Raw genomic sequence first — 22788 nt, 5'->3', positions numbered from 1 at the left:
ATTTTGACATTGAATGTAAATATTTCTCTTGAAAATACAAAGTTGTATCCATGTGAAACGTCTAGAAATTTAAGGAGAACTTTTCCCCCCCTTATCGCATTTATAAATGCAGATTCAGTCAGTGTATAATATAAACAAGATTCCTGGTTATTTACTGAGACAGTGGGAACATTTGGCATTTTGAGTGGATGTTACGGGAACTTACCATAATGGTGTGTTATCCATTGTTTATCCATTCTGTCTAGCTCAGCGTTTCTGAACCTCAACAACATTTTTAATTCTGTGGGAATTGCTCCACACATATTAAAAGTTGACAAAGTTGAGAAATGCTGCTCTAGAATATGAGGATGCTCTCTGTCACTCCAGTTTACTTTTCTTTTTAATTTGGCAGGTGGCTGGTTTCAAAATAAGCATTGGACTACGCACACACACACATCTTTACAATGCCAGAGACATTGTTAGTACAGCAGATGACGTTTGAGCATGGTGTTGGGGTTTTTTTTGTTAATTCAATTCACTTTTTAATTAAAACATCGTTAAAATAAGATTGTATTAGGCAAGAAGTTTGGCAGGCACCAAGGAACAAGTTGTTGGTGTATTCTTACCCTTAAGGACTTCCTTAGAAATCTAGGCTTTAAACAATATATAAGGTGACATCTCAGTCTCTTAAGATGGTGAATATTAAATTCTGGGGAATAGGTGTGAACGTTTTAAGACAAAGATTTTCTAACTCACAGAAGGCATATGCAGTATTCCTATGCTTGGGTTACCAATAACTTATAAAATAATAACAGTCTTTGTAAACATCACAGATTTAAGTTTCAAAATAGCAGTTTAGCAAAAGGTATGCATCCACAATGCTAATACAGAATGAGATCACAAAAGTACATTTCAGCTATTGCCTTCAGCAGCTTGTATCTGTCAATTTAAGCCTAATTATAGAACACACTGGAATTCTGTCTAGTACAGGCATCAATCAACATATTTGAGTATGTAGAGAGATTCATTTTAAAGCTTCATTTTAATTTTCATGTATGAGCATACAGTATATAGGAAGACTATGACATTTTGAAAATGATTTTGGAAAAGTGCTTCAAATTTTACATGAAAAAGTCATATCTCTGCTGTTCATTAAAGCAGCCACATCTTTTTTCAGGCATTTTAAAGAAAAAGTGAACAGAGAAAGGGAAAAAAAGAAGGAATTGACCATCAGAACCATAGTGAGCCTATGGCAGTGGTGGGATTCAGCCAGTTCGTACCACTTCAGGAGAACCGGTTGTTAACTTTCTGAGCAGTTTAGAAAACTGGTTGTTGGAAGAAATTAGGGCAGAGAACCGGTTGTTAAATTATTTGAATCCCACCACTGGCCTATGGTATTAGAAAAGCAGTATTAGAAAAAGGATTGCTAAATGAATATTGTTTTTGGAAAGAGTTGAATTCCAAGTGAAGTAAAATAAAAATGGGAAATAGCTGATAAATAGAATAGAATAAGAGAGTTGGAAGGGACCTTGGAGGTCTTCTAGTCCAACCCCTTGCTTAGGCAGGAAATCCTGTACCATTTCAGACAAATGGTTGTCCAATCTCTTCTTAAAAACTTCCAATGTTGGAAGCATTCACAACTTCTAGAGCCAATTTGTTCCACTGATAAATTGTTCTAACTGTCAGGAAATTCCTCCTAAGTTCTAGCTGCTTCTCTCCTTGATTAGTTTCCATCCATTGCTTCTTGTCTTGCCTTCAGGTGCTTTGGAAAAAAGCTTGACTCCCTCTTCTTTGTGGCAACCCCTGAGATATTGGAACACTGCTATCAAGTCATGCCTAGTCCTTCTTTTCATTAAACTAGACATACCCAATTCTAGCAACTGTTCTTTATATGTGTTAGCCTCTCGTCTGCTAATCATCTTTGTCCTCTTCTCTGCACTCGTTCTAGAGTTTTGACATCTTTTTTGCATCGTGATGATCAAAACTGGATGCAGTATTCCAAGTGTGGTCTTACCAAGGCATTATAAAGTGGTATTAACACTTCACGTGATCTTGATTCTATCCCTCTGTTTATGCAGCCTAGAATTGTGCTGGCTTTTTTGGCAGCTGCTGCACACTGCTGGTTCATATTTAAGTGATTGTCCACTAGGATTCCAAGACCGCTCTTACAGTTAGTACTCTTGAGCCAGGTACCACATACACTGCACCTGTGCATTTGGTTTTTCTTGCCTAAATGTAGAAACTTACTTTTTTTTCCATTGAATTTTATTTTGTTAGATAGCAGCCCAATGTTCATATCTGTCAAGTTCCTTCTGTATCTTAAACCTATCTTCTGGAGTGTTGGTTATTCCTGCCAGCTTGGTGTCATCTGTGAATTTGATGAGTTCTCCATCTATCCCCTCGTCCAAATCATTGAAGAATACTGGACCTAAAAGAGCCTTGGGGTACCTCACTGCATACCTCCCTCCATGTAGATGCAGTTCCATTGAGTGCAGTTGGTCAGCCAGTTACGAATCCATCTGATGGTGATGCTGTCTAGCTCACATTTTCCTATCTTATCAAGTAGTAGGTTGTGGTCTACTTTATTAAATACCTTACTAAAGTCCAAGTAAATTGTATCCACAGCTTTCCTCTGGCCCACTAATTTTGTCATTTTGTCAAAGAATGCAATAAGATTTGTCTGGCATGATCTGTTTTTGACAAACCCATGTTCACTTTTGGTTATGATTTTGTTTGCCTTTAGATGTTTGTAGGTTCGTTGCTTGATTATCTTTTCCAGAATCTTCCCAGGTATTGATGTAAGGCTGATAATAGATCTATAGTTTCCTGGATCTATTTTTTTCATTTTTTGAAGATGGGAACTACATCAACTCTTTTCCAGTCCTCTGGTAGTTCCCCGGTGCGGCAGGATTTTTTAAAGATATAGTTTAGTGGTTCTGAACTATATATTTAATTGAAACTGTAGAATCACTTTTGATGAGATAGGCAGCCATATAAATGTGGTTAATAAATAAATAAACAAGATAAACATATGAATGAGACAAAACAGAACAACCGAGATGTAGAGAAATCTTCCTGTGTAGCAAATGGAGTGCACTTTAGATACTTAGGCAAAAAAGGGAGGTAGCCAGAAGGAAAGCAAAGGAAATGGTTTACTAGACAGGCAGATGGAGTTTTCTTTTAAAGTAGTGTAAAAAATAAGATTCTATTGGCTTTTAATGTGGTAATAAAGAAAATAACACATTGCGGCTTTGAAAGATGCTGGGACAAAGAATTCAGAAAAAATTGAGAATGGTTCAAAGGCAAAAGGAAATTCTCTGAATGCAGACAGATTAAAATCCCTTACATAGACTGGGTAAAAATGGTAATGATTTATTAAAAAATAGCATATGTAATGAAATGAGTCGTTTTGGATAAGGAAAAATGTAAGAGGTCCACTAGACTGAACTGTTGTTGTTTTTAACTGAAAGGATTGTCCATTAAGATCAAGAACAAATTATCTTTCCTTCAGGTTAGAAAACAGCTCTTTCTTGTCCATATCCTTCAGATATAGAAATATTGTTGAGATTACCTACAGTTCAAGTCTTTTTGGGGGACACAGAATGCTCATTTCAAATTACCTGAAAATTATTGATCTGCTTTATATATTGTTTAAATATAATGTTATTATAAATTACCATATATTCATATATGCAGTACATATAGAAAGTCTACACATCCCTATAGATATTCCAGATTTTTGAGATGTCAAAAAATCACACCAAGATAAATCACTTTAATATAATATATAAACTGTACAATTCAATTGAAATCGAACTGGAATTTTTTAGGGAAAAGATAACTATAAAACCATCCAATAACATGCTTGCAAAATACTTTTCTTTCTTTTTTATTTAAACAGCCTTTCTCAGTACAGTGATGAAAATATGATGGATCCTTATAATCTGGCCATTTGTTTTGGCCCAACATTGATGCCAATTCCAGATATACAAGAACAAGTGTCATGCCAGGCTCATGTCAATGAAATCATCAAAACCATTATCATTCACCAGGAGATTATTTTCCCAGATAGCAAGGAATTAGATGGCCCAGTATATGAAAAATGTATGGCAGGTGATGACTACTGGTAAGTCCTTCAGTCTTTTACCAAACAAACTTGTCATATTATTCTGTGAGCAGCTTTGAAGAATCTTGTTCCCATCTACCACAAAAAAACCTGTGATTTGCCTGCCAGTCTAGGTAAATTATATGTAGGAATTTGTCAATAGTGCAACCAGTTCTTTTTAATATGATATAAGGCCTGAAGCTGGTGGAGGAGGAATCACTTATGCCAGAGAAAAAAGCATTTTGTAAACAATGACAGATGGCAGAAACATTCAAGGCTGGAAAACATGCAGGAGCTACGCAGCCAGTGGTTCAAAAATGCAGCAGCACTAAGAGGCCTAGGATTTAAATCCTGGAACTAACACATATAAACAGCAGAATTCTGGAGTGGTATAAGACAACTTATACGTCTGTATGGTTTCCTAACTCTGCAGTAAATCTGTTTTTCTAACCTTTTTTTGTCGGCATGGGAGAGAAAGTTTAATCACCCAACCTGGTGTGAAGCCTTTTATATTGGATAAAAGGTGCATGAGATTAGTCTAGAACATGATCCTTTCTTAGACTAGAGACCCACATTTTGTTGAAGATCATCCATAAAATGGCGGTAATTTTTTGAGGGTCAAATAATAGCCAAGAAGAGGAAAAATTGGATTTTAAATCACATTGGCCCAGGTCTGTATTGTAGATCCGGGGAAATTTTAGATGGGACTGACTTAGTAGGCTTGGCCTAACTAACTTTAAGATGCAGTCAGTCTCTTTCTTTGATATCTTGATGTCAAATTGATTCTTTTGTATAGTGGTTTCCCATCAATGTGTTTGAAATCAAGATGCAGCCTATGACTATTTAGATCAAACTAGATGTTACATACAGATATTTGGAAATACTCCATCCAGGACACTAATATTATCACCATGACCAACTTGACAATTTGGTGACTGATTCGATTCTATAATTTATATGAAGACATATAGAAGATGTACCATTACATAGTAAATTAATTTTAGCCTAGATTCCTGGTTAACTTTTTGCCCATTAGTTAAGAACTAGAATTCCCTTGAAGCACTCTATCTCAAGTACCTTGATGTTCTCCAAATTCCTAATATATTTATATTTTGTCAGAGGTCTACGTGAAGCCATTTAGATTTCTTTTCCATCTTGAATCTCAGCTTATGCAACTCTGCCTTACTTAAAAAGCTTCAAATATTTCCTTCCCTTCCTTCAGAGGGAGTTGCTGGGATTACCTCTTTATGTGACATTACAGAGGGCTTCTTTCTTTCCCATGAAAAAAAGTGATTCTGTTTGAATTAAGTATTCTGTACCTAGCATGGTGTGTGTGTGTGTGCATGTGAGTGTGTGTAGAAAGTTAGAAAACTACTTAATCAAGTATTGCTGAAACCTTATTATATTTGAAAAAATAATACATTAATATGACCAGTTTATTGGAATTTTAAATGATAGTTCCATCCTACCATCAAATAAATCCATGTGCTCCTTCTCTACAGTGACAGCCCTTATAGTGAACATGGTACCTTAGAAGAAGTGGATCTGGATGCTGGGGCAGAAGTACACACCAGTGACGATGGTATGCTGTTTTTTGCTCTTTCCCATGACATTGTGTCTCTTTTTAATTCCGTGTGTATGCCATTCACAGAGGAAATGTTTTTTCATTGTCTATAATATTACATGACATTTTTTTGCACAATACTCTTACCTGTTTCTTTGCTTTTTTTCCTGACTAACATAGTCAGGTTGAAAATAAGTACTGCAGCAAAAACAATTTCTACTGCCAGTATAAAGGGCATAAAGGGCGAACCGGTTGTTAAATTTTTGCACAGTTTGAAGAACTGGCTAATTGCACCACTGGCTGTCCCCGGCAACCCCGCCCCTTTCACTCCTTATCTCGCCTCGCCCGCCTTGGCCATGGCTTAGCAGCTGCCCTCTGGCTCCCTCACTCGCTAGCTCGCTTGCCTTGACCATGTGGCCCCTACAGCCCAGCCCACTTGCCTGCCTTCACCTTGGCCTCCCATGCGGCCCAGCTACCTGCCTGTCTGGTGAGCCTTCCTTCACCTCTTTGTCGGTGCAAATGCCTTTGTCGGCCTTCCTAGGGCTCCCCCAGTCTGTTACAGGCCAAAATGGAGGGTCCCTGGGCCCGATCTGCCCTCCCAGGCCCTGTCCAGGCCTTCCTAGGGCTCCCCTGGCCTCTTACATGCTGAAATGGAGGGTCCCTGGGCCCAAACCGCCCTCCCAGGCCCCATTCGGGCCTTCCTAGGACTCCCTTGGACTTTTATAGGCTGAAATTTATTTATTTATTTGTTTGTTTGTTGGGGCTTGTATGCCGCCCTATCTCCACAGGACTCAGGGCAGCTCATAACAATTAAAACAGAACAGACAAACCATTAAAACAGAAGTCTAAGTTAAAATTAAGAAATTCAATAAAACCCAGATTAAAACCCCCATCAGTCCAAGGCGGCCAGGTGAAATAGCCAAGTTTTCAGCCCACGGCGGAAAGAGCGAAGGTCAGGGGCCACCCGGAGTTCCAGAGGGAGTTGATTCCAAAGGGCAGGTGCGCCCACAGAGAAAGCGCTCTCCCTGGGGGTCGCCAGTTGACACTATCTGGCCGACTGAGTAGGCGCTCCCTGTGGGAGCGCACCGGGCGATGGGAAGCTGTTGCTGGCTGCAGATGGTCCGCCAAATATCCCGGGCCTAGGCCATGTAGGGCTTTATAGATAATCACCAGCACCTTGAATCTCATCCGGAAGGCAACTGGCAGCCAATGCAAGTCGCGCAGGAGAGGTGTAACATGGGAGTGTTGGGACACCCCCATCACTACCCGCGCGGCCGCATTCTGCACCAGCTGAAGCCTCCGAGTGGTCTTCAGGGGCAGCCCCATGTAGAGAGCATTGCAGTAGTCAATACGAGAGGTGACGAGCACATGGGTGATCATGCGTAGGGCATCTCGGTCCAAATAGGGGCGCAACTGGCGCACCAGGCAAACCTGGGCAAATGGAGGGTCCCAGGGCCTGATCCGCCTTCCCCACCCCATTTCCCATGGCTTTACTGTACTTACTTTTCGAAGAGCTACAGAAGAGGATGAGCCACATGGCAGAGAAGCCAAAGTCTTTTATTCAGAAGCTGGTGAAGCTGTAAGAATGTAAGATGTAAGGAAAACAGCTTTCCCTATCTGAATAAAAGATTTCAGCTTCTCTGCCATGAGGGACTGCAGGCTTAGTTTTTATCCAGTCTGATCAGGCTTAGTTTGGACCCAGTCTGCATTCGGATGACTGGCTAGTTCAAATAAGCAGCTTCAGGGATTGGGGCATGGCAGCCAATCAACAAGGGCCTTGCAGTCCAGCCTAATGAGACAAAGGAAGCAACCTCCTCTTTGATTGGTGCTGCTGCCTCAATCCCTGAAGCAGGAGGCTGCTGTGGCCCAGTCCAGGCTTAGGCCTGCTGGCCACATGACCCCAGCCAAAGTCTTTTACTCAGAAGCTGGTGAAAATGTTTTCCTTAGATTTCACGTTCTTACAGCTTCACCATCATCTAAATAAAACACTTTGGCTTCTCTGCCAGTGGGTAAGCCTCTTCTGGACCTCTGGAGATCTTCAAAAAAGTAAGATCTTCAAAAAGTAAGTAATAAAGTAAATGGCATGATTAACATTTCCATTATTTTCAGTGGGAAGTAAACGTAACCTATTAAGGTTTATGTTTAAAAATATAAAAGAACTACTGTATATGTTAAAAATGTCCCTGATTTGCAACTAAATCATTTATGTCCATCCTTTGATTTTTGTAGCAAATTGTACATTTTTGTTTTGATAAAAGTGAAGTGAATATTCATGGAGAATCAATATGTTTCTTCAGAGTAGTTCCTCTCTCACCATCCTCTAAAGCTCTACTCCTTAACTGATTTTTCTTCATAATTTGCCTATTTAGAACAACGTAAAGGAAGCAGGAAAAAAAGGCAACAGAATTCCTAAGGGAGCAAAATCCCTACAGCTATATAATGAATGGTCTCTAAAATGGTCTTATTACCACAGTAAAAAGCTAGCACAATGATTTTAAAATACAGCTATTACTGTTTCCAAAATATATACTGGTACTTGCTAAAATTTTAGGAAGTACCTATGTTAACAGATAGCTGCTTCCATTAGCAGAAGAACAGCTTCCAATATAGGGGGGGGGGAATAAATACAAATCCAACAAGTTTTTATATTTGCTTGAGAGTCTGTGAGAAACCTTTTGCTAATGTTAGAATGAGACTTCACTGAACAACTAATGTAGTTTTGTCTTCTTGTAGTTCTTGAAATCCATGTCACAGAATTCAATGTTTCGAAGGTATTCATATCATTTTAGCCATTTTTGACATAAGATTGCCAGATTTAAAAATTCTGAGTGTTTAAACATTTCCTGGAAAAGTCTTTTTATAATGTTTCTATCAAGCATTGTACATTAGGCTTGTCAAATTTCTTGTTTCTGATCAGATTGCATTTCACAATGCTTTAAGTGTATAATGGCTTATTTAGTTATATTAACAGAATAGATATCAATAAAATTATACCTTAATAGCAAAAAAGAAAAAGAAAAAGAAAAAAAGAAAGTAATCTATGGGAAATGGGGTGGGGAGGAGTAAGTGGAATCTGAGAGGCTAGCAAAGCAGGCCCAGTCTATGGAGATTCAGCAGGGCAGAATGGGGTGGGGGAAGCAATTGTGGGGACCCCAGGGGAGCATGATTGGGGGAGATCTTGGATGGTCTGCTCCAGCACTAGTCCCCACATGTTGTTCCCCAGACTGAAATACCTCATGTGCATTTAAAGACCTGCACATTCAATTAACAAGTGCATTGGAGAAAGCAGAGAATGATCACATTCATTTAACGTGATTCAATCAAACGAATCCCCAGGTTACAAATGTAATTGGCAGGTTCTATTACATTTATACAGGGGTGGGTTCTAAAATTTTTTACTACCGGTTCTGTGGGCGTGGCTTATTTTGTGGGCATGGCTTGATGGTCATGTGACTGTGGGCGTGGCTTGATGGTCATGTGAATGGGTGGGCGTGGCCAACTCAATGTCACTCACATCAAGGGATGCCTCGCCTGGCCCCTCCCCTCCTAGCCATTCCTTGTCACACCCAGCCTCAATGTATCTATAGTTCTGTAAAAATGTTGTTCACCTTTTTTCAACTTTATTATCTACATACTACAGATGTACTTTCATGGAGCACTGAAACAGTGGTGGGTTTCAAATTTTTTTACTACCGATTCTGTGGGTGTGCTTGGTGGGCGTGACAGAGGAAGGATGCTGCAAAATCCCCATTCCCTCCCCACCCCACTAACCTGCTCTGGCAAGGAATCAAACTCCCCCCTCTTCATTTCCCCAAATAAAATATTACTCATAAGAAAAAGCTCCCAGAAGAGCAAGGAAAAATCAAGCTGCTAACAAGGAACCTGCCTGATACTAATTCCACATTCCTGCCAGCTGCATAAAGGAAACTTTGTAAGAAGAAAACAGCTACTGGTGCTTAGAGATAATAGAAGGTGGAAGCCGGAAGTTCAGCTCCATTTACAAGCAGGCAGAAAACTCATTCAAGACAGGATATTTCACAATGGAAATCGCCCAAACCTTTTTAGAAACACAAAGCCCATGTTGCACAAACCCCAAAACTTCAAAAACATAGAACCATATAAGAATCCCTCCTCTTATCCGGTTTGTTGTTCAGCTGACCCAGAAACGAACTGCTGAATGTCACTTCACTTCTGCAAGTAAAAACCTCCTTCCAGCAACTGCTTCTTGGCTTGTCAATTTAAAGTGAGAGCATCTTTTTTTTTTCTTCTTCTTCTTTGCCAAGTGATCTCCTGGCTGAAAAGTGAGCCCTGATTTTTTCCTTCTAGCCAATCAGTTGGGAGGCTTCTTGGCTTGTCAATTTAAAGCAACGGTGTCTTGGTTTTTTCCCCTCATCTTTGTCAAGTGAGCCCTGATTTTTTCCTTCTAGCTGATCAGCTGGGAGACAGGGAGGCAGTGAATAGATTGGGGGCGGGGCCAGGCAGAGGTGGTATTTACTGATTCTCCGAACTGCTTAAAATTTCCACTACCGGTTCACAAGAACCGGGGAGAACCGGTAGCAACCCACCACTACATTTGTAACTGGAGGATTACCTGTATAATGAGAGTGAGTGAGGGTCTCAGGGAAGTCCTGCCTTAGCACCACACAAGTCCCGTGTCATGCCCACCCTGGCCACGCCCACCCAGTCACATGACCACCCAGGCACACCTACCCAGCCAGTCATTAGAGCAGAGAACCGATTGTTAAATTATTTGAATCCCAGTACTGAGCATTACACATTTTCAGTTATGCATTACTAGGTTCATGGAAAAGAAGAAGCTGCCAAATCTCTGGGCACCATCTTCCTTATTATGAAGATCAGCCTAGAATCAGCAAGAAAAGAAACTTTCTACAGAAGAATAATGTTGTGTAGGCTTATCAAAATTTCATAGGAGAAAGATTTTTCATAAGAGCTTAGTGGATCACGCCATAGATCTACAGAATGTAGGCAATTTTTCTGCAGCCAGCCAGATTGGAAAAACTCACAAGCCTGAACTGGAAAGTGAAGATACATTTAAACTTATGTTTCCCTGCAACTAGTACTGAAGGCATCCTGATTAGGATTCAAGAAGTAATTCACATACATAGTTGAAATGTATTTGAATATAAGTAGCTCGGTTGGTAGTTGGGCTGTTGGTCTGAGCTCTGAGCTTGGCAATTTGGTTGCCAAGCTCGGAGCTCAGACCAACAGCCTCACATACATAGTATTTGAAGTCCTGTTTGCTTGATCCTCCATAAATCTGCCCAGACCCTTTTTAAAGCAAACCAAAGTGCTATTATCATGATTGCTGGCAGTGAATTTTGTTAGTTTACTGTTAGTTTAATGTAAAAGAGTATTTCCTTCTGTCAGTTCTGAATCTGTCCTCATTTGTTTTCAGTTGTTAACCTCAAGTTATAACACTGTAAAAGCAGAAGAAAGACAACTTTCTCTCCATATTATGCATGTGGTACATCTCAATGTTGTTTTCTTTTTCCTTCAGTCCATTCTGAAGAGCCACAGTTGGTTGATCTCTTCTGATAGGGCAGATATTCCCGTTCTCTAGTCTTTTTTATTGTGCTTTTTTGCTGTTTTCCAACTGTAGTGAATTCTTAAGGTACAGTGACCAGAACTATGTACAATATTTCAAGATGGTCTTACCATAGTTTTGCATAAGGTAATTTCATGAAAAGAAGTCCTTTAGTCCTAGCCAGATAGCTTTATTCCTCAGAGATTATTGGGTCCCAAAATGTACTATTTGAATAATAATATTTTTCCTCATTCAGCTTTGCTAATTTTTATTATGTACTCATATCCCTTGCTGTTATAAGCTATTTGTAAAGTCTTGTGATTTATCTTTCACAGAATGTGATCCAATAGAAGCTATAGCCAAGTTTGACTATATTGGAAGATCTGCACGAGAACTCTCTTTCAAGAAAGGGTCCTCACTGCTTTTATATCATCGAGCTTCTGATGATTGGTGGGAAGGAAGACATAATGGAATTGATGGCCTTGTACCCCACCAATATATAGTGGTTCAAGATATGTAAGAAACACTAAATTTATTGTAATACCAGAGGTACTCTTTTCCGACCAGCATTTTCGTCTGGTGGGAGATCTACAGATTCTAAATTCCAAATTACAGGATACCAGAAATCTTTACAGCTCAACTGTTGCAAGTGCAACTAAGGATTACTCTATCCCAGCCATTCTGTCATAAATATAAGATAACATATTTTCTGTTCCATGATTTTAATTTTAGTTAGTTTTCTGTCTTTTAACATCAGCCTCCTTATAAGGCTAATTTGAAGTTATAGTTACAAGAAAAAGTATGTGAACCCCTTGGGATTACGTGGAGTTTTGCATGAATTGGTCATAAAATGTGCTCTGAACTTCATCTAAGTCACAACAATAGAAAAACACAGTCTGCTTAAAATAATACTACACAAACATTAGATGTTGCCATGGTTTAATTGAATATAACATGTAAACATTCACAGTGCAGGGAGGAAAAAGTATGTGAGCCCCTAGCCTAATGACTTATCCAAGAGCTAATTGGAGCCAGGAGTGAGCCAACCTTGACTCCAATCAGTGTGATGATATTGGATGTGTTGCTGACAGCTGTCCTGCCCTTTAAAAACACACACCTGTTTTGGGTTTACTGGTTTCAAGAAGCACTGTCTGATGTGAACCATGCCTCGCAGAAAAGAGCTCTCAGAAGACCTACGATCAAGAATTGTTGACTTGCATGACGCTGGAAAGGGTTACAAAAGTATCTCCAAAAGCCTTGATGTTCATGTGTCCAGGGTAAGACAGACTGTCTACAAATGGAGAAAGTTTAGCACTGTTGCTACTCTCCCTAGGCGTGGTCGTCCTCAGGGCCGGATTTTCCTATAGGCTAACTAGGCTTCAGCCTAGGGCCTCAAGATGAAGAGGGGCCTACACAGTGGTGGGATTCTGGGGGTTCTAGGGGGCTCGGCCGAACCCTTTGTTAAATTGCTGGCTCGCCCGCCCCTCGCCTCCCACCCGCGCGGCGCCAGCCTACCGTAGCCAGGGGTGGGCAATTGTGGCTCTTTTACAACCTGTGGACTTCAACTTCCAGAATTCCTGAGACAGCTTGGCTGTCTGAGGAATTCTGGGAGTTGAAGGCCACAGGTTGTAAAAGAGCCACAATTGCCCACCCCTTCCCTAGCCTGAGTTCCGCTGCCTGGGATCCACGTGGGCTGCCACGTGGTTCCCCACCGGCTCCGGAGGCAAGAGAGCAGGATGGAGAAAGCAGCTTCCACGCCTTCACTCACCCTCCCTCTCTGCTCTGTTGGATCGCCGGCCGTTCGCTTACCCCGCCCACTCCCCATCTATTGCTGCCTCCGATGGCTAGAGGAAAAAAAAACTGCAAATTCTTGCCGAACCCTTTGTTAAATTGCTGGCTTGCCCCGCCCCTCCGCACCACTATTTATTGCCAATAAATAGTGGTGGGCGAGGGGCGGGGGAGCCAGCAATTTAACAAATGGTTCGGTGTTTTTTTGTAATTTTATTGGCCCCCGGAGCTTCAGCATAGGCTAATTAGCCCTTGCTTCGATCGGCTCCCGACCCCCAGCTGATTTGCTCTCAGCTGTTTTGCTCAGTGCTCTTTTGCTTGCTTGGAAAGTGCAGATTTTTTTCCCCCTAGCTATACTCAAAAACGAAAGAGAAAGTAAAGCAGGCTGTTGGCTTTGCACATTGGAAAATTAGGCAGGCAGATTTCTTTTCTTTTTCCTCACCAAAAAAGGTAGGTGCAAACAACTAGAAATTTAGGGAAAAAGAGGAGATTTTAAAACACAAAAGAAAAAAAGCTCTATTTAACTAGGGAATTGTAATAATTGAGATACTATTAATTGTATATTTCTGAAAGCAGAAATGGTTAAGTTGTGGTTTGGAGGAATATATGGGGGAAATTATTTGGTTTATTATTATTGGTAAATATAATTAATGGATTTGTAAGAAATTGGATTGCATGGAAATAATTGGAATATTCATGTTCATATTGATTAATATACAAAAAAGGTAGTTATATAACTAATTGATTTATATTAAAATGTTGAATTTATATTAAACAACTAATATTACATAATTAACCAATGTGAGGATGGATATAAAAATAGATGACAATGGGAAGGGGTATAATATAGAATAGAAGGGAAAAATTGAATTTGATTAAGATTAGAGATGAGTTGTGAAATGAGTGACATGGTTGTTAAGAAAGCTGCACGGGCATAAATGTGAGGATGGTCATAAGTGTGAGGACCGGTCAAAAGTGCGAGGCCCAGTCAGAAATGACTTTTTTCAGCCCTCTGAAAAAAGTCTATGCACATAGCCACACCCACCCGGTCACATGAGCTACCCACGCCTACACAGTCACGTGACCAGCTAGCCACGCCCACCCAGTCACATGATTGCCAAGCCACACACCCCAACTAAGCCACGCCCACAGAACCTGTTGTTAAAAAATTGAATCCCACCACTGGTGAAAGGGCCTCATAAGTGGAATAGCCTAGGGCCTCTTTTCATCTAAATCCGGCCCTGGTCGTCCTGTAAAAATGACTGCAAGAGCACAGCGCAGAATGCTTCATGAGGTAAAGAAGAATCCTAGAGTGTCAGCTAAAGACCTACAGAAATCTCTGGCACATGCTAACATTTTTGTTGACACATCTACAATAAGGAAAACATTAAACAAGAATGGAGTACATGGGAGGACACCACGGAGGAAGCCATTGCTGTCCAAAAAAAATATTGCAGCACGTTTGAAGTTTGCAAAAGCGCACCTGGATGTTCTGTGGACAGAATATACTGTGGACAGATGAAACCAAAATTGAGTTGTTTGGGAAGAACACACAACACTATGTGTGAAGAAAAAAAGGCACAGCAAACCAACATCAAAACCTCATCCCCACTGTAAAACATGGCGGAGGGAGCATCATGGTTTGGGGCTGCTTTGCTGCCTCAGGGCCTGGACGGATTGTTGTCATTGATGGGAAAATGACAAGACATTTTGCAGGAAAACGTACGGTCAACTGAAGCTTCGCAGAGGATGGATGATGCAACAGGACAATGACCCAAAGTATACAAGTAATTCAACAAAAAAATGGCTTCAACAGCACAGAATACGCCTTCTGGAGTGGCCCAGTCAGAGTCCTGACCTCAACCCGATTGAAATGCTGTGGCATGACCTTAAGAGAGCGATTCACACCAGACATCCCAAGAATATTGCGACACTGAAACAGTTTTGTGAAGAGGAGTGGTCCAAAATTACTCCAGATTGTTGTGCAGGTCTTATCTGCAACTACAGGAAACGTTTGGTTGAGGTTATTGCTGCCAAAGGAGGGTCAACCAGTTATTAAGTCCAAAGGTTCACATACCTTTTCCTCCCTGCACTGTGAATGTTTACATGTTATGTTCAATTAAACCATGGCAATATCTAATGTTTGTGTAGTATTATTTTAAGCAGACTGTGTTTTTCTATTGTTGTGACTTAGATGAAGTTCAGAGCACATTTTATGACCAATTCATGCAAAACTCCACGTAATCCCAAGGGGTTCACATACTTTTTCTTGCAACTGTATACTTCAAATACTTACTCAACAATTAATAAACAATTGTATTACTTTGAATATATCAAGTCATTTAGGCAGGCATCTAAAATGAAGACTGTATCTAGAAACTAAATATTGTATTGAAAACTACTCTGGTCAGAGGCTTTTGATAGCCATGTATTGGTTGATGTTTGATTATGCATGTAACAGATGCCTCTGAAAACAGTAACTATAACAGCGACAAGTACAGTAAACTACAATCACAGCAAAATGACACGAACACAAAGATCTCATCATGCAAATACTGCCATGATGTATCTTAATCTCTGTTACAAGTATGCACGTTACAGTATTTGCATGATAATATCACTATAAAAGTTTGTCTTTGGCTCCCATTGCTTCTCCTTGTGAATCCCATGCAAAACAGTTGTTAGTGAAGAGAAGATAGAGGGAAATAAGGGGATATAAAACTGGGGCTGAAATAAAGCATGTTTTTCTTATTTTAAAGCTATATACCCTAATTTTGCAAAATAAGATTTTTTTTTAATGTTTAGGGATGATGCATTCTCAGATACACTGAGCCAAAAAGCAGATAGTGAAACCAGCAGTGGGCCTATACTTGAAGACAAATCTTTTTCCAAAGATATGAGTTCACCAACAGATTTGAATTCTGAAGTATATCTAGGAAGGTAAATATAATCAATTATTTGTCATTAAATAAATCTGTTTCATTTATATTGCACTTCAAAATATTAAAATCTATTTTTCCTCACATCTAGTAGTCACTAATGCCTGTAATATATATCATTTTTATTACACACAGAACTTGGAAATTAAGGAGTAATGACTAGTCATGTGTAAGTTAATATTTGAAGAGGCAACTTTCTGAGTTCAAATTCTACACAATATCATGCTGCAGCATCGTTGCCAGGTGTGGGAGGGTTTTGAAAGAATTATTTACATTATTTATTTATTTTGTCTTCTGGAACTTCCTTTTCTGCCCTGTCTTGCAGGCAGCGCAAGAGATCTGAACTCCCACTTTCTGGCAGACGTCCTGGCAGGATCAGTGATGGACACTGTCCAGTTCATACACCACATGGCCTTACTAATTCTTCAATGGAATTAGTTTCCCCCAGTATGGCAAGCCACACTACTTCTCGAGCTGCCCTTCAGAACCACAGCCTCACAACAGATAGCCCAGAAAGGAGACGGAAACCTGGCCACAGCAGCCTCACCAATATTAGTAGACATGAATCTCTGAAAAAAAGTGACAGCCCTGCAATTAGAAGATCAACCTCATCTGGCCAGTATCCTGTTTTCAATGACCACAAACCACTTGACCCAGAGTCAATTGCTCAGGTATGTATTGTTAACATACAAACAATTGGGGGGAAGTGAATTGCATCAAGCAATATATATCTTTTCATCATCATAAATCCCTTCAGATATGTTGGAGTGAAAATCCCCAAATTGGACGGGGGTGGGGGGTGGGGGTGGAGCAGGTAATATTTCAACTTTTTAAGAGTTGAAATCTCAGGACATCCAGAGAATGCTAGGTTAGGGAAGGCTATGTTATATCATCAGCATTTTGTAAATAGGTTTAAGTAGATAGCTCCTTCCTTTTAAAATCAACCATCGTCAGTAAAGGAACAAGCAGTCAAGTAATTCACTGCATTCAAGTATTTGGTACGAGAGTAATGAAGGCCTTGCAAAAAATATTCAAATGCCATTACGTGTCTGTACCTATAAAGATCAGAATCGCAAGCCATGGTATTCCCTGGGATATTATGAAAGTTGGACTTTAAAGAAGGAGGATAGGAAGAAGGTTGACTCCCGTGGTGTTGGAGAACACTCCTGAGAATACTGTGGACAGCCAAGAAAACAAGCTGATGGATCATTGAGCAAATCAGAGTTTTCATTTGAGGCCCAAATGACCAGAGTCTAAATTATCCTATTTCAGACAAATTATACAAAGACTCAGCATAGAACCTTGGAAAAGGTTCTATTGTTGGGAGAGATGGAACAAAAGAGAAGAGGACAACCAGCAGCAAGATGGATGGACTCCGTTATAGTAGTGATGAGTGCACCATTGAGAGACTTGAAAGGACAGGTTAGGATAGATCATCATGGACAAAATCTATCTATGTGGTTGCTAAAAGTCAAAAACAACTTGATAGTACATAATAAAAATTACTCTCTAGCAGCTGTTCAACTTCTCTGAATTGTAACTTAGTCCGAATTCCCTCTCCATATTTGTATAGCTGCATTACTATTTGCAAAGATCTTTTTAATTGCCATTTATACAAAATGGATCATTAGTGCCTAAATTAAGAAAACTCTTTTTTTGCTACAAAAGTCAGCTTTTAAATATTGTGTTCTCAATATTTTGTTGTTCTGGCAAGTAGTTCTGATCCTAATTGCACATATAATGCTTTACAAAACATTATTCTGCAATTGTGTAGCTCCAATTATTGTCCAGTGTCAATGGTGGGTTTCAAAATTTTTTACTACCAGTTCTCTGGGTGTGGCTTGGGCGTGGCATGGCTTGGTGGACGTGGCTTGGTAGGCGTGGCAGGGGAAGGATACTGTAAAATCTCCATTCCCTCCCCAGTCCAGGGGAAGGTTACTGCAAAATCCCCATTTTCTCCCTTATCAGCTGGGACTTGGGAGGCAGAGAATAGAAGGGGGCAGGGCCAGTCAGAATTTTTACTACTACAAACTACTCAAAATTTCCGCTATCGGTTCTCCAGAACTGGTCAGAATCTGCTGAAACCCACCTTTGTCCAGTGTAGACTTTAATTTATGCACGTGCATACATATTTGTGCCTTCTTACATAACCTGTATCTAACTTGAAAATGCTTTTATTTAAATTTAAATTTGAAATACTCTCCCTATGCTCATCCTTTGCGAGCATAAAGAAAGCTCCCAAATATAACACTAAAGATAAAACTCAGATAAAGGTCTTCAAACTTTTACTTTGATCAAATCATCGGTATTATATTTCACCCAGTAAGGAAACCCCTGGTATTGCACTTGCTGTGACTAAACTGTGCTAAACCTCTTTTCTGTTTAATTTACAAAGCCAGTTTTAAATAAAATGAAATAAATATATCCTTTTTGCTTTGTCTTCCATGAACATTTGTCTGTTCTCTTTCCCAGTTAAACTTTTTAACTCTCTGCTTGGGGTGGCCTTTCCTACTTTTTCTTTCATTGTCTGTCCTTTCAGAATCATTATCACTTGAATTGAATGCTAGTGTATATGCATACATGAGACAAAGTAAATTATTGTATTTTGGATATGATTTGTGTGAATAATTCAGGGTGCACACACATTTATGCAAATGCAAGATTTATATGTGTCTGTTGTTTCATATAAAAGTAAAGAGTATTTACAAAGCTTGAATTTTCTATTTCTGTAATAATTATCAGCATATTTGCTTCTCCCTCTTAATAGGATATTGAAGAGACAATGAATACGGCTCTAAATGAACTTCGGGAACTGGAACGCCAGAGTTCTGCAAAACATGCTCCAGATGTTGTCCTTGATACCTTAGAACAAATGAAGAATTCTCCCACCAGCACCACCTCAACAGAATCTTTGAGTCCTCTTCACAATATCATGTTAAGAAATGCCGAGCCTCAGATTCGCCGTAGCACTAGTTCTTCCAGTGATACTATGAGTACCTTCAAGCCCATGGTGACACCAAGAATGGGGGTGCAGCTGAAGCCACCTGCACTGAGACCAAAGCCAATAGTTCTTCCAAAAACAAACCCAAGCATAGGCCCCTCTTCTCCTTCCCAAGGCCCAGCTGACAAGTCTTGCACAATGTAGAACCCAAGAACCCAAGTGCGGAGTGAACTACCAAAAGAATGTATCCATGATAGTTGTCTAAATTCCAATATATTATTAGTTTATATTTAGAAAAGGAGAGATTTGTTTTTTAAAATGTTAAAGTCTTGAGCTACCTACTTTAACATGGGTATTTAATAGGAGTTGGGTTCAATTTTTAAACTGGAACATTCAGTCTCTACTTTTGCAATATATGCTTAACACAGTTAAAGACTCAGTGAGTGCATTTTTACAGCATGCTGAGCTGGATTAGATTGGGTTGGGGGGGTGTAGTTTAGCACATTTCACAAACCCAGCCTATTTGGTTAGTTTATGATCCAGTGTATCACAAAAAGGAAAATTACATGTGTCGTGTATGCCATTTTAAAGCAACAGGAATACACACATTTACTTGAAATCTCTGCACTGCACCTTTTCTGATGAGAACACCACAGTCACTGCCAGCATCACACTAATTTAACAATATATACTTGAGTGTGGTTTAAGACTTCACAAAGAATTATGGTTATTTGAAATGAATTTGTTAAGAAATAGGATTTATTTTTAGTGCTGCCTGGTTCCAGTTCATTTTTCAGAAGGTCTGAGGCTGTATTTTAAGAATTACTAAGTAGCCTGTCAAAGTCAATGCAGGAAGGAGACTCACCTTGACATTACCTTCTGTAGTAGCTATTCAGTATGCATGTGACAGTCCTAGTGTAGTTCACTGACAGGATATGAGGAATTAAATTGCTTCTAGGAAACAGCAGTTTTCTAAACCAGTGGAAGTCTGTGGTCAGAATGACAATTGCAGTCTTCCTCTGGTTGATATCCAGCAGACACCTTCACCAGGCTGGCCAGGAATGCTGAGAATTGTGTTCTGACCCTGATGAAGAACTCTCTATTGAAGAAAGTGGGTTGTTTCTAATGCTTCCACTCAGGCCAATTGCAGTGCAATAAAACTAGACATTAGCCACTGAATCTCTTTGCTATCAATTCAGCTCAAAAACTGTTTACATTCCTAAGAGCCACTTGTCTGGACAAGTTTTAATTAATCAATAATCTGTAGCAAAACATTCCTGGACAGCTGCAAACTAAATGAGTAACTTGTTAATACTTTAAAGCTGCTGCATCTTCAAGATTATGAAACACAGTGCATACAGATGAATTGTGTTGTGTTTTTTGTTTATTTAAATTGAATTATCTCATTTTCAACTGGAATAGCTCCTTCAGTTAAGGCAAGAGTTTATTTACAGGGCAAAACATTATTTTCTACTGTACTACAATCTGAATAAAATGGGTCAGAACTATTTTCTTTCTAATTATGTCAGTATCTTTTTCATGTGTGAGTGAATGCTCTGAACTGGCATAATGCTACATCATTAGGAACTTTTCTGTTATATGTGACCTGTCTTGACAACTCTTGCACAAACCGACACTTAAGCCATGTCCTTTCTCTGAATGTTTTATAGCTTACCTTTGCACTCTAAAGGAGACTCTATTGTTTGTCATTAATTAAAAGTAAAAAATAAAAATAAAAAACACAGTCTAGGGAAATGTGGGGTAGGGGAGGAGTCAGTTTGTATCCATTGACACATATAAAATTGAAACCAAATACTTATTTTCACATAGTTCTTGTCACAATAGAAATTTGCAGTTCTTCCAGTTGAACATTTTTCTCTTATACTATATGAAATTCCAAAATGTAGAAGACTAGCTAATATGTGAAAACACTTGTTATTGCATAACATTTGAAAGGCATTGTTCCCTGCTACTAAGTGAAGTTGATTCATTTTGTTAAGTGATCATAAATGCTAAAACTAATTAAATTATGTTTAGCTAAGAAGTTCACAAAAGTTGCTGTTTCCTAATATATTGAAAATCAGCTGCTCAGTAGTTATTTCTGATCTATTGTTAAGTATTATATTTTGTAAAACTTACAGGCCTATTTTTTGGGGACTAATTTATGTGTGCCCCAGATGATGTAGTTAATAGCTATTTAGCAAACAAAATTAGAAATTAATGATATTCATTAATGTGAGACAAAGAATCCACTTAGGGATATTCAGCTATGATATGCTGAATTATATCTTTTGCCCTCAATAGACTGAAACAATAAGAGCTTTCATATTTTTGAATGCGGTCACCAAAATTAACTATGGCATATCTCTATCCTAGAAACTTAACTAAGACCACACACTCAGTATTGAGGCTTCAGCTAATATAAAACTTGTGAAACATGACAGTGACCCGTGTAAGGTTGAGAATTGTTTGCTTAACTAGACCAAATTTGAGACCTGTGGGACAAACTTGAAAATGTCAGCTTTCTTTTAAGTGCATTCTAGCCTAGTGATTGTTGTTATTAACAGGCCATATGGTGTAACAAAGGTGGGTGCCTGTATCTTGAAAGTGCATAAGGAAATTCTGTATGTCTGAATATAACTGTACTGGCTTCCACACTGCTTATATTAGAAATTGTTTAGTGAAGAAAAATATTACGAACAGTGAGTTTAGTGAATGTTTCCAGTTAGAACATTCACTTGAGTTAAAATGTGTGTAGTTTGATGGTATGTTATAGCTACTTCAAGTATAGTAAGTGGATATGTAAAGGGAAATGGATACAACTACAGGCATAGTGAAGGCTAAATGTCTCTGTACTAATCAAGTCAGTATTGTCCTTGACTGTCAGTTAGATAGATTGCAGTGCTGGTAGCTTCCTGCTTGTTGACTGTTACCTAATTGTGTCAATGTACATCTGTAAGTATGTACATGTGAAAGTGCCTTTACATTTTTAGAGAAGCTGCTTTGGCTTAGCTTCTTATACTATTGCATTTTTATTTTCATGTTCTGTTGTTTTTGTCCTGCTGCGTTCCCACAACATTACTTCCATTCTGAAAGAAAAAAGGAATTACAATTGCACAGTCCTGGAAGAATAAAAGAAGAAAACGTACTGTTAAGCTGTTGTGACAATGCACTTTGATGTATAGTACTGTACATTTTGGCATGTACCATATACTTTCAAAATTGTTTCTCATAGTGTAACTTTATAATAAATAAGGATAGTTCTGTCAGTATATTTTTTGTTGAATTATATCTGTCAATCATCTTTTATTCTTGGATGCCCTCTAGATCCTTTCTTCTTATTCGGTGAATAAGAGCTGCTTGTCACAGATGAGACACATTGTATTGTTTGCTCCATCAATTCTTAAATGGAAATTTCAAAGTAGCTTTAAAGTGTCAGTTTCTTTACTTGAGGGTTTATTAGTTGAGAAGGCAGCCAGCGTGACGATGGTGCAGCATCAGATGTGGTGCACAGGCTGCTGCAAAAAAACTAGAACTTTCCCTGCCAAAATTTAAACTGAGGAAACACTTCTTAAAATTCCAGTCCATGTTAATATGAGCCATGAATAGATATTTTACAAAGGTTGCCAAAACTGGAAAAACTACCCTTAAAATGTTGCAGGTTAAAAACTTCTACTAGACTATAAGTTATTGCATAGTGACAGACAGCTATTTAGCTGAAACATTACTCCCAACTATCTACCAGACTTATCCATAATTATTCAGTACCTTGTTTTAATAACAATTACAAATATTTTATACCATTTCTTATTACCAATGGTTCCAAAACATTTTACTGTAATAAAAAAAAGTTGGAACAATCAATTTTTTAAAAAAAGATGTGGCCATAGGGAAGAGCTAGGAAATGCCAATATAAAAATTGGAATT

At 39.0% G+C, this 22788-nt stretch overlaps 1 protein-coding gene across 1 annotated transcript in view; it reads left to right on the top strand.

The window, feature by feature from the left end:
- Positions 1-22133, top strand: part of SRGAP1 (SLIT-ROBO Rho GTPase activating protein 1) — a 164073-nt gene extending 141940 nt beyond the window's left edge. The window contains exons 17-22 of the mRNA XM_034402884.2: positions 3881-4105; positions 5587-5666; positions 11529-11709; positions 15787-15921; positions 16246-16591; positions 18688-22133. Of these exons, the coding sequence (XP_034258775.1) occupies positions 3881-4105; positions 5587-5666; positions 11529-11709; positions 15787-15921; positions 16246-16591; positions 18688-19065 (1345 nt within the window). The 3' untranslated portion in view covers positions 19066-22133. The remainder of the gene's footprint in view (positions 1-3880; positions 4106-5586; positions 5667-11528; positions 11710-15786; positions 15922-16245; positions 16592-18687) is intronic.
- Positions 22134-22788: the final 655 nt, after the last annotated feature.

This window comes from Pantherophis guttatus, chromosome 7 (assembly GCF_059756535.1).
Source record: "Pantherophis guttatus breed Tessera chromosome 7, ASM5975653v1, whole genome shotgun sequence".
In the NCBI taxonomy this organism is placed as follows: Eukaryota; Metazoa; Chordata; class Lepidosauria; order Squamata; family Colubridae; genus Pantherophis; species Pantherophis guttatus.
Note: the sequence above shows the minus strand (reverse complement) of the source record. Positions and strands in the feature narration are given on the sequence as shown.